Raw genomic sequence first — 13,366 nt, forward strand, 5'->3', positions numbered from 1 at the left:
CCCAGTCACTGCAGTGCGGTACATTCATCGGTTTGCTTTGTATAGTACCGCAGTCCACTTGTTTGCAGCCTAAGGTTTTCATTTCAAATAACAACACTAGTTCTGTCAGACATCGTAAAACTGAATTCTGCACTTTTTATAAGGGAATCAAAAAGTAGCTCTAGTCAACAGTTTGTCTAATAGATTTTAATTAGTGAAGGAACAATTAATGGCATGAAACAAATATCGCTTGTTATTAGTTAACGTGATAATAAGTGAATAACGCAATAATTCCATTAATCAGCAACATGTCAAAGGGGCATCTTAAAACAATTGATGCTAGACATTTTTCAGATCTATCTATCTATCTATCTACCTACCTACCTACCTATCTATCTATCTATCTACCTATCTATCTATCTACCTACCTACCTACCTACCTACCTCTACCTATCTATCTACCTATCTATCTATCTATCTATCTATCTATCTACCTATCTATCTATCTATCTATCTACCTATCTATCATCTATCTATCTATCTATCTATCTTTATAGTTTTGGCCCACTTTATATAAAGTTACTTAATACTATTACTGCTATGTACTAACTAATGAGTAATTTGATGCAATGCACTTATTGTGTACAAACATTTCATTAATAAAGTACCTGAAAGCGTACCTGTAAATGTATTACTGTAATTACTAACGTTTAAGTAAGATTTGGTCTGAATCAAATCAACTTAACCATACCCAACTTTCCCGTATCCTAACCTCAACAGCACCAAAAGGATTAATAGCACCAATACGACCAGTACTGTATCTCCACAACATCTTACCAAACGATTATTAGAATATTATTTTATTGTTGATCGCTTAAACGTCGCTTTGAAAGAAAGAAAGTGCGCTTCTTTGGTACTTCCCAAAGGAATCTCCCATTCCTATCCTCCGATATCGATGTCACGCATGGCTCGCATTCCTAATTCGAAAGAGAATGATTAGCTAAAAGGTTATAGCCTATATATAAACGCGAACTCGCGAGCTCCTCGTTGCTCCTCCTCCTCCTCCGTGGAGCCGAGGGGAGGTTCACGCGCTGAAATGTGATACATGTGCCTACGGATGAACTCTTCTCCTCGTGAGTTCATCCCGACCGCTCAGTCCGTGCTGGGGAATCTGCTGGCTCGCTTACTTGTGGATTTCCAGAGCTCACACTGAAAGAATGCTCTTCTTCCACAGTGCCGGCGCGCGCTTCGTTCCTTCTTTATTATTAATCTCGTTTGAGAATCGCTCTAACCGGTCGGACTGAAGTTTTCAAGCGATGGATCCAGTAACGAGGTGGACACCAAAACAGGTTGTTGACTGGATGAGGGGTGAGTTTTGGATTTGTAGTTCCTGCATATGCTGCTTTTAAATAGTTAGGCGTGTACGGTGTCTCTCGGTTATCTGCGCTTTCGATGAAACCAAGGTTAGCGTGTCAACGGCGTTTAAGCGCAAACAAAACAAACTTGCACGTCGAAAGAAACACACGATCCCGTCGCGCGGCAAATGCGTTTATGAGGAGAACATCCCGCCGCTCGTTTTCGATTGTTTTGCGCTCGCGTGGGAGTCCTTGATTGTTGAAGACGGATTTATCAAACTTCTAGAAGTTAATTATACGCTGCCATCCGAGCAGATGATCGACACATAAAGGACCATTCTTTTGGCGTTGAAGAACTTGCTCGTATGGCAGTGAATCGCAGATGTATTGGAATTAAATATTTGTCCCAAGTGTGAACGCAAGTCGGATCCAGAGGAATTGCGCGAATTCGAATCGAGTTCAATAAGGGTCGAACGTGAATCGGTCCACCTGTTATTGAATTTGTTGGTCAAATCGCATAATGTAAAGAAATATAGTTATATGGAAATATGCGCTTTTGTATGAGAATAGGCCTAAGTAATGTTTTTGCACAATGGTGACAGTTAATGGATCAACGGTTGAGGGATTTGAACCCACAACATTCGGTTACCGGCTTAAGTCTTTAACTTCTATGCATGGCGGATGACTCTAAATTAAATTTGAATATCCTTTGAGCACACGTAAGTTCTATGGAAGTGTAAACTGTACTACATTGCAACATACAGAAAAAAGAAGGAGAGCATCTGTTTCTGTTGCATAAAATGCCCTAAGGCCTTTAAAGATGTATAGTGGTTCGCGTAGAAGCTTTTCTTTGCTCTCATTGTCATTTTATTTACTTTGTACTCATTTGAAGTCGGTTGAATTAAATGTTTGTTTTCCCCTCAGGAAAGAGCAGTCTACCTGCTAGGCGTATTTCATTTATATTTACTAAGCATGCACCGTGCCTTGTGTTATGCTATGAAGAGCTTTATAGCTTTAGCTTTTTTATTTATTTATTTTTGTTGAAAAACCAGTTGCCTTGAACAGGTTTTCCAATTCTCACACTTTCTTAAATGCGAGCGAGCACCAAAGTTGAACGTTTTCTGATTGAAAGTGCATTCATGGAATGTTTTGCATAAACTGGACGGAATAATTTCACACTTACGAGTTGTGTTTCAGTCTTACTCCCACACTTGTTGAAGGACAGCTGGGTGCCTTACATTTTTCTAAACCTTCAGATGCATCCAAAAAAAATTAAAAGTTCTCAAACTACTTTGAGTTGCAAAAAACTTTAAATGATGCAAAGCACGATAAAATGTTATGCATTTTATCAGATATTAGCTGGCTAAAAACAGCCGGTGATCAGAACTAGCAAGTCAAAAGGAGTTGGAAAAAACATGTCAGACCTAAAGCTGTGTGTCTTGTGTTGAACTTAGGGCTATAATAAGGGACAATAATAACACATTAATGCAAACCTGTTTAAAAGTGTGTTTTTAACATATAAATCATTTGTTACGTCGCACTTATTTTGACCTTACTTTACATGTAATTAATATCTGTAATAATGTCACATCAAACACCAACTCTTAACCAAGCCATAAAATTAACCATACCACTTCATTTCCAATTTCCAGACCATGATATCTAATCGTTTTCATATATTTAAAGAAATTCTGTGGAAAAAGATCATCTTTATCAGCCTGGCTTTGGGTGAAATTGTGAAAGATTTTCTTTGCTAAAAGTATGGTCAACTTTTTCAGACTAGAAACACGGTTAACTTGCTAACCTACCCCCTGAAGCACATTACAGTGAATCTTTCGAATATTTACATATCTGTAAACTCGGATGACAACAATATATTTGTTAAAGAACATTTTGCTAAGTTGATAAGAGTCAAATGGTTGAAACGTGAAAACGGTCAAATATCCAATGAGAAAGGTTGTCATTAATCACTTACCCCAATGTCGCTCCAAACCCATAAACGCTTTGTTCATCTTCAGAACATGATTTAAGGTGTTTTCAATGAAAGCTTGTGACTGTCCCATTGCCAAGTGAATGACACTGTCGAGGTCCAGAAAAGTATGAAAGACATTGTCTGCCATCAGTGGTTCAAGCTTTTACGGGTTTGGAATGACATTGGGGTTAGTGATTAATGACAAAACTTTCATTTTGGGGTGGAGAAACCCTTATAACTCATAACTCGAACGAGACCGGACTCTGAACAGAGGGAAAGGATGAACTTAAATACTAACAAGACCGAGATTAATTCATGACAACCATCTGAAACTACAAATAATCAAATCATAAACCAAACGACAAGCAGTAAAAATTCAAACAAAGGTCAAAATAAAAGTCAATTAAACTGAACATAATGGTAACAATAATTCGGGTAAGGCCACCAGTGATGTGGAACCAGCAAGTACACCTTTTCCCGCGATATTAATGCTTTAATGTTTTCCATCCACGTAACCACAACACCATATGTGAACCCTTAGATCTCGGTATCGCCATATGGTGTCTTCATAAGATTCTCGTAAATATTTAATGGAGACTCTCTGTTAAGGTTTAAATGGAGGAGGTGCCTGGAATTTCCTGTTCTCTTCGTTCATTTTTGTATCGCGCAGAATACTTTATTTCTCAAGACAAAACAATGCCGACGCAGACGCAGCACAGAATTAAGGCGCGTACCCCTTATCAACACAATCTACTTTTCCACACGCTTTGAAAATCCGTTGATATTTGCATGAATCCACGCTCCGTTTGTAACAGCGCCGAGCTGACAAGGCGTGAGTCTGCTGGTTTTTGCATTCAGTCCCGAACAACGCGACGTGAAGCTCCCGGATCGCTGTAGCTTTGTAGTGCCAGCATAAGAGCAGAGATCTCTATAAACAATCGGCTTAACTCAACAGGGGAAATGTAACCTCAGATAACACATCACACACAGTTCACTGCCCCTCCATGGGTGTCCAGCCAGGCAGAAAGTTGGACGGGACACTGCGGGCTCGCTACGGCAAAGGGCTAATCCTCAGGAACAAATGGAATGCCTATTAAATACAAGTTCAAGGGATAGAATCGAGCTTTGGCCAAATTTAGATTTTAATGACCAGTTCTTTGGAGAGTTTCATTATTATGGGGAAATTTCCAACTTTGTGTCTTGTCACTGTATACTCACCCTCATGTTATTAAACGCATGTTATTAAGACTAAAAAAGCTTGATCATCAACCAGGTGAAAAAGCCCTAAAATACCCATGGCAAAGTTAGTTTAGAAGTTGGAAATTTGCTAAAATCCCATTGCCCCCTATTAGTGACAGCACTGTTTAGATGAATATATGGACATGTGCCGATCTTAGTGACAAAATAAACACACGACCAATGATCACGCAGTTAAGAAAGCATCCGATCATAGCAATCGTGGACGTGTTTGTTAGCAGCTCTGGACTTGGGCGCTCCAGCCAATTCGCCTTTTTTTTTTACAGTAGCCTCTTAAGCATTAAAAATGGCATCACGTTCAGTTAGAGTTACAACAATCACTACTTTAAAGGTGAGATATCATGAAAATATGATCACAATCAGGTCCCCGGCGCATCTAACAACTAAGTAAACTTGAAAAAAAAGTAACTTTGACGTCTGATCTCGCCCCCCCGGTGATTCTCTAGGGTTCTCATTATAATAATACCGCCCCTTAATCTGTACATTTCCACCTGCTGCTCCATCATTTGGATTTCACAAGCAACAACGGTGTACCAGTTCTAATGCCATGGCAAAAGTTCGAGCAAACTGTTCTGTTCTCGGGTGCACAGACGAGCACGGGTCCCAGCTTCAGAGGAGAAAAGATGGATTTATTGATTCGTTTGCTGTATATCGCTGCTGCCAGACATGTAACGGGATTTCTTTCCCAGCTTACCTTCACGGACATAACCGTTTTAAACATAAACTTGTGTGTGTATGGGAACTTAGCGTAGTACTCTCATGCTGTGACAGCCTCCTTTTGTCCTTGTGCTTTGGATGTACGCACTCAAAAAAACGTATATCATAAGTTTAAACTAATATGGTTTAAAATAATTTCAGCATGAACCAAAAGTGACTGAGAGGGGAAGTCCATGACATATTAAATCTTTGGAATGTGATAATATGATGTGGCCACAAGATATTAATTTGTGGAAACGTCATATAAAAACGTGGGAACGTGATATTATGTTGTGGTATGATATTGTTATGATATTTAATATGTGTATTAACTTGTTAGGGCTATAATTTAACATTTATTTTGCATAAATATAATATTTCTTTCACCTTTCAATTTGGCTATCCCTTTCCCTATGCTAGTATTTGCTACAATATAATTTGCAAAAACTGTAAACGCTTGACATTTATGAAAATTCTTTACGATTGTAGACTATTTATGCCCATGCATACAAAATTTCAGTTAGCAAAATGATTTATTGGCATGTTGAAAATTGAAATGAAGGGGAAAAAACAAGTATAAAAATATTATAATAGGCTAATAATGATGATATACAAATATTACAAAACAATTGATCAGTTGGACACACATAGCTAGGAAGACTGTGAGATAGATAAAAATGTTTTCTTGTAGACCTAGTTTATTTATTTTATGATTATACTTATGATAAACTTAACACAAATGCTGTTTATATCGTGCAATAAAGTCCGGTAGCCTACAGATATAATGATTTATATTATAAAACAACAAAAGAAATGAAGTAATAATTAATATAATAATTCTTAATTCTAAATAATATGGTAATAAACCAATCTCTGATAAACTCGTAGCCCTCAATTTACGAAGTCATGGCCACGAGAAATGGATGTCGTTCCCTCAAAATAACATCTCGAGGCCACAAAGTAAGGTCGTCGTTACCTTGACAAAACAGTCCAACAAATTAGTATCTCATGCGTACGTTTCCATGACTTAATATGTCATGGCCAGGACAGAACTAAGAAATGGTGCAGATCTATTCAGGAAAAGGGGGCCGGGATCAAAAGCTCATTTGCATTTAAAGAAACACGCACGAAAAATAGAGCGTTTCTGATTCTGATTTTCAAAATTCTATAATAAATCATTGTTTCTCAGCCCTGGTCTTGAGCGCCCCCAACACTGTAACATTTAGTATGCCTCTGTTGTCTGTCAAACCCGTTTCAGGCCCTTTCTTCGAACAAGCTCATGAGTTAAATCAGGTGTGTCAGAGCAAATGTGCACTGATGAGAAACGTTTTAATAAACGATCTGTAGGGTATTTTGAGCTGAAACTTCACAGACACATACTGGGGACACCTTAGACTTATATTACATTTTGTAAAAAGGGGTATAATATGGGTCCTTTAAAGCAGCCCGCCAGTGTTATTGTTTTTACATGTGACTGAAAAGAAAAAATGAATGGGATTTCCGCATCAAAGAAGCCAGAGGCATACAGTCACACCTAGCTATTATGTATTTTCCAGAGACCAATTTTCAGCTGGATAAAACCTGTAAGGAAAGTATGAATCAATCACCCAAATTAACTTCGTTTTGGCCGATTTGGGTTGAAATAACGTCACATACGTTTTTGAAGTTAGCTCAGTTGACTGCACCGATTGACAGGGTTGCTGTTGTTTGGCGCTCATGAAAAAAAAAATTCACAATAGAATCGGGTCTCCCACTGCACGGTGTAAAGGTCACATTATAATACCCCTCATCCAGCACCTGCATTTGGGTAAACAGAGGAAGGGTGTTACTGTGCAAGCACAGACAAAGAGCCAGAACTGCATCGGGGCATTATGGGAAATCCTGCTCTCGCTACTTTAAAAAAACCCATACTGTCAGGTATTGAGTCTTTGTTACTTGCATACCTGCGTACGATCGGGTAAATTAATTTGCTTTGTATTTAAAAAGTTGGGATGGTTATGGGGAAAATGAATGTACATATCGCCAAACGACCAGCATGTCGTCTGAATAAAAGCATGTACATGCTTGACATCAGTCTCGCGTGCGTCAGTCAGAGGGGTTAGTGTTTGTGCGAGATCTCAGAGTAACGGCATCACGGGGTTGAGTCAGTCGCTCACGCTGTCATTCACTGAGAACAGCTTGGTGGATGTGACTCACCTACAGTGATAACTTTCACACGCTTTGAAAGACACCAGCCACAATATCCTCTGTCCATTCACTCAGGATCTATTCATAACGTATTGATTTACTGTATTTTTATACTTCAATATAAAGAGTTGACTCGCCTGACTTCAGCGACATTTAATATGTCACTAGAGTGCTGCATTCATGCTCTACAATTGATTAGTAAATGAAGACATTTTTCTTTGTTACGTTGTTGTGTCTGAAATCCATTTGAACTGTCTTCAAATCTCTGTGACCAGTGTTGGGCTGGGTGGGCGGTATGTAAATATAAGACAAATTAATTTTTTTGTAGATGACAGATACCGAATCAAACATTTAAGCTTAACTGAAAAACTGTAAGAAAATAATTAATCAATTAAATAACGAATGACATTTATTTAATAATCAACACTCAGGCAAGCTGCATACATTGAAATTTTTTACATTTAAACAATAACTTGTTTTATTTAAAAATGCATTAAATAATAAAGTGGATCAAAAGTTAAAGTTGTCCTAAGACAAGAATGCATTTTTTTTTAGACACCATATTTTCTGGTTTTGCTCTACTTCGAAAAAAAAAAAACTCCAAACACAACCACAGCTTTGTTTTGAGCCTTTAAGCATATGACAGTGTCGTTCCTAATGGATCGTCTGCTCGAGACGTTAATGGCGAAATTATATTCAAGCGTTTCTTGGGGGATGCCAGGAGTGAAAAAAAAGAATAATCACAAATTGAAAAATTGAAAATCGAACGCCAACCCACTGAGTTTTCTTCTTTTCTTTTATTGACATTGTTCTGCAGTTGAAACACAATATATTTAAGTTGTACTGTATTTTTTAACACTGTTGATGTTCATTCATGTTAATTGCAAGTTATAACTAGTAGCTATATAATTTCAAGTTATAGCAGCAAAGAGAAATGATCTGTTCAATTGAAGGTAAGCAGGTTCACTTTTTAGCTAGTTATGCCACGAGATGAGAGATTGCAGAGCGAGAACTGATCATTTCCTGGACAAGAAAACCATGCAGAACATCACGCACCAAAGCTGTAAAGTCATTCAAAGTGAACACATATTAGGTGCTGCGTTTGGATCACTTATAAAGTACACCAGTTTTATTTTGAGGACAGCGAGATAGCATTTCTCCAGATTTTTTTTATTTTTGGCGTATTAAAACTTGCCTTCCTTTCATTTTCTACCAAAATAACAGCATATCCGTATTAAGGTTGCCAGGTTTTCACAAAAATCACGCCCACTTGCTAACTAACCCGATACTAGCCCCCCAGTAAATATTGTGGGCAATAAAATACACATTTATGGGAGTTCTCCAGCAAAATGTACATTTCAGAAGCGAAATATCGCAATATTGGGGTGACTTCAACCCACTGGACAAGGAAAAACAACCCACAGCAACAGTAGCAAAGTACCCCGATTCCATGGGAACACTGCAGACTTGGCAACCCTGGCATGTATTCCTAGATTACAAAATGAAGAGAGAACTGTACAAAATCATTGCACTGTAAAGAAAATTGCATTCAGCTTAATTTGGACTATTTTTGCAATATTTCTTATTGAACTTTAGCTCCTTTCAGCAGGAAGCTCCACAGCCAACCAAAGAAAGGACACATTCCTTTGAGGTTTATGTTGTCTTCTGGCTCTCATTATATACTTTTTACCCTATATTGGGTCTGTTTGTAACCAGCAAGTTGAAAAATGATGCAGGAATTTCATAATTGAGATGTTTTCCATTGGTTCAGTACATGTTCTATGCTAAAATAAGGGTGTGACATGGTAGTTGTTAAGATATGGGGGTAACATGGGAGGTTTGTCTCTGTAATTACGGTTTGGCAGAAGGCGATGTTGCAGAGTTTTGGTAAGGGTAGAACCAGTCACAGATGCCTTTTTGTTTTCCAAGCTACTTCTGATTACAGGTCTCTCAGACTGACTTTCATGGTGTCTGCGCTGTTCAGCCACAACAATTACTGTATAAGGAGTTAATGAGGAGGTTTTTGGCAAGCGTGAGAACGCCGATCAGCTCGTACAGGTCTGTCTTTGAATGGCTGCTTGGCAGAAACCGTACGTGCTCTTTGTGCAGATAAGTGGAATGTGTGAAACCACCTGCATTGAATTAGTATTTAAATCACGCGGTCATTTTTAAAGAAGTACTCACAAGCTCTAGCACAAAAATTCAAATCAGAAATTGCAGCACTCGCTATGGGAAGCAAAGTAGGGAAGTCCCACCAATCATCTTCTGCTCAATCTAGTTGGAATATATCACAGCAGGCAGTTTACTCTCTAGAAAGCTTCATCTTTAATCAGCGTCTATGCTGTTTCTTTTTTTCGGAGACTAATGACCAGTAAAATGGCGTCCTCCAGTAGTTTGTTGGTGTTCTAGCTCCTTCATTCCTTCCTCAGCTGTGAAACAATAGAGTGGTGGGACTATGATGTCACTTTGTAGGCAAAAACCCAGAAGCGAATTAGCATTTCAGTAGTTTTTTTGAATGGGAGTTTGGTTAAATAACCCAAAATTAGGTCTGTTTCAAGATCAAGACCAGTTATACCTCACTCATGTTTTTTTTTTTTACTTAAAAGAGACGTTTGCTATCAAGCTAATTTTATAATGACCAATTAATAGTTTACCTCATTTTATATTGTTGTTCGACAAAGTTGTTTTTGCTTTGACTTGAAATGCAACACGAGCCTTAGCTAGTTTTATTGCGTACTAAGAGATTCTCGTACCAAAAGGGAATACGATTATTTCATGTAAACACCACATTTACTGGCTTGGTCACGGTGAAACCTAATGCATAGCGCTTAAAGCCACGTTATTGGCTTATGGGTAAATGTTTACGGCCACTAGAAGCTAGAAAGCTCATATTAATCAAGGACTTATTCCCCTGGTTTCGCTGAAATGTAAATCTCAGCTGTTTCGACAGAAAGAAACTTGCACTGACTGATCTTAAAGCATGTCAGTCCCTTTGTTTGGTCTTCAGTTGCACACCAATAATGCTTTGCAAAGGTATGTTTTTAAAAATTACTGAAATGCCATAATTGAACTATGGCCTAATCCTGGCTTGAACTATGGCCATTGACTTTTAATCCTGGCTTAGGCTAAACTCTGTCTATGAAACATATTCAGCGGATACATTGACTTTTAATGCACCCTTGAAAGCCTTTCAAATGTTCAAAAATACGATATTTAAAATCTCCGTAGCTTTTTTGTTATTTATTTATTTGTTTCATATGCAACAATCGGTTATAACCTAGATAGAATACTGTTTTGATGTGAAAATTTTGTTTAAATTTTGGCGGCACCCTCAAAAGTCTACATATTCAGCCGGATACATAATCTTGTATAGTATACTATAATTAGAGTAAACTGTGTACTTGAACATTTCATCTTTTCCAGTATTGGTGTTATTTAACTTGAGGAGTTCACCAATAAAATGTCTCTTGAGTTGAAAAATGCCCTAACCGTGCATCACATGCTCTTTTTTTTTCTCTGTTCTGGTCTCCGGTAGTTTAATCTCTTTAAACTGTGAAACATTAGCCAGGGCTAAGGGCAAATAATAAGTGCAAACTACAAATAAAGTGTACAGAGAGCATTTGGTTTAAGCTTAACTTCGGTTTTGTGTGCTATATAAAATTTAAAGCTGAAATTCATGCCATGTGCATTATACACATAAACATGGATACTGGAGTAACATTGGTCTTTATTGTTAAAGGAATTGCAAATTGAAATGCATAAAAAACATTTTTTTAAAAATTGTATCATGTTGGTCCATGCCCCTTGTGTGCAACACGGTTTTATCTAAAACTGGTGAACATGAATTTGGTCGTGTTTTATTACGCTGCTTGTCGTTTGTATTGGAATTCAGTGCCCATTGAGTATCACTAAAATGTTAAATGCTAATGTTAATCAAAAAAGACCATCAACACTTAACCTCAACCTCAAACTGTACCAGGTGCGCTACAGAGCATGTTTACGACATTAGTAAAGCTATACATATATAACTAGTGATGTATGCAAGTTTACAAATACACTTTACAAAGATTCGTAAACTTACTGACCCAGAGCTAGTCCTCCTTCTTTTGAATTCTGACACAGATGATGTTTGTACCTCAGCAAACTTGTCAGTTAACTTTCCTGTCCCTGAAGGACTTTTCCAGTTCTAATCTGCCCTGTCTTTTCATCTAAAATGACAGAATAGCAAAAGTAGCCATTTGGCCCAGAGCATCTTCTTAAAACCCGTCATTCTAAAAGCTTTTTGTCCCTCTTGTCTCTTGTTTCAAGAACGAGGGGTGAAAAAAACCTTATCCAACTGCCTTTCTTTTCCGTGCGGATTTCTTGAGCTGAACTGCAGGCACATTTGCAAATCAGATGGACAGTATTGATTGTTATACGAGCCGCTATAATCCAATCAATACAAGTGACCGACGTTATCGCATTCGTTTTGTTAGATTGAATCTCAACTGCAGCGATATTAGATCCAGTCTCTTTACCAGATCTTGCAAAGATATCCGTTTTATCTGATACCCAAAATCAGGTCAGCAAGTGTGATAACAAAAAGCCATTCTTTGTCTGGTACCTGAAACTTGACAGAGGTTGGTGGAGGGACGAAGAGCAGAAAGTAGGAGACACAGTGATGATTTAAAAAATAAATAATGCTAGTTGATGTTCTTGATTTGTACTTATCTGAAAGACTGTTCTGATGAATTGAGATTAATAATGGTGATTATATTTGTTGAGGAAAAGCAATCAGTATTAGCAGATATTTTTTTTCTTCTTCTAACCATATCTCTCCTGCTCTCTGTTTACCTTCTGTGACTTTCTGTTTACTCGTGTGGCCGTTGCATCTAATGAGAGGTTTCGAACACAAAGGATTTTTTTCGAATTATTGTCTTCACAACAACAAAGTCTATCGAGATTGCGCACCATTGTGGAATTGCCACAAAGGGTGACCGCCCAAAAACAATGGACATTCCTTCATTCCCAACAGTTTTACTGGAACGAGCGAGAGTTCCAGTGGCAGTGGCTATTGTACGCGCTGCGTACGAGGACACGGAGTCTACGTAGAGAGAGAGGTCAGACTCCCACCGGGAGGCCCTTCATTCTGGATGGTGGAAGGGCTTTCTCTCATGTAATCAAACCCCTGAGAACCACTGCCTGCCATTCTGTTGACATGGGGCCTGCGTGAGCGAGACTTACGCTGGGAGCCTCGCAGAGAAGGGTTGCCTCTGCATTGTACGGAGAGCTGGGGGCACATCCTGTCAGAACAGATGTGCAGGTTTTAGTTTCAGAGCACAAGGTGTTGGGTTTATCAGTGAACATCAAAGTCTGTTAGAGCATGGGCCAGATTTGCAAAAACATGACTGTACACTGAGCCAACTGTGTAATTATCCAATTTTGATCAGAAACATGATACCTTAACAAGTCTCGGACAAAAGAAACTGTTGAGAGAAAAAACGTGAGCTGTGTGGTTTTTAGTAATATGATTTTCAAGGTGAAAATAAACACCCAGGCCCTCGCTTTTTCTGCAGTGGGGTCCTCACTAGGGGCTTCGTTTATAAAACGCGCGCATACGTATTTTCCAAAAGCATGCTTGAATTTGCTTGAATTGATGATGAATGTTGAACTTTTTGGGGGTGTTCTTTAGGTGGAAGGGATGCACTCGTATACACTGCAGTTGAATTTAGGATGAATTGCAATGTATAAGAGAGATGCATTCTTTTTTTTTGGTCATATGTTCAAATTTTAAAATTATTGCACACATTTAAAAATGAGGTACCAAGATTTTATACATCCTTTAAAAAGTAGATAGTACATAGTGTAAAAGCAACGTAAAGGAAACCTAACCTTAAAATGTATTGATTATCTTTACAGGCACTTTGTCCAAGATTTTTCA

The 13,366-nt window shown here is 38.2% G+C and overlaps 1 protein-coding gene across 3 annotated transcripts in view; it reads left to right on the top strand.

Annotated features, from left to right (window-relative positions):
* Positions 1–1,094: 1,094 nt before the first annotated feature.
* Positions 1,095–13,366, top strand: part of LOC122361673 (connector enhancer of kinase suppressor of ras 3-like) — a 30,236-nt gene continuing 17,964 nt past the window's right edge. For 2 of the 3 annotated variants that reach the window (XM_043262515.1, XM_043262517.1), the window contains exon 1: positions 1,095–1,347. In XM_043262515.1, the coding sequence (XP_043118450.1) occupies positions 1,296–1,347 (52 nt within the window). In that variant the 5' untranslated portion in view covers positions 1,095–1,295. The remainder of the gene's footprint in view (positions 1,348–13,366) is intronic. The other variant, XM_043262518.1, reaches the window with a different exon arrangement.

This window comes from Puntigrus tetrazona, chromosome 17, assembly GCF_018831695.1.
Source record: "Puntigrus tetrazona isolate hp1 chromosome 17, ASM1883169v1, whole genome shotgun sequence".
Taxonomy (NCBI): domain Eukaryota; kingdom Metazoa; phylum Chordata; class Actinopteri; order Cypriniformes; family Cyprinidae; genus Puntigrus; species Puntigrus tetrazona.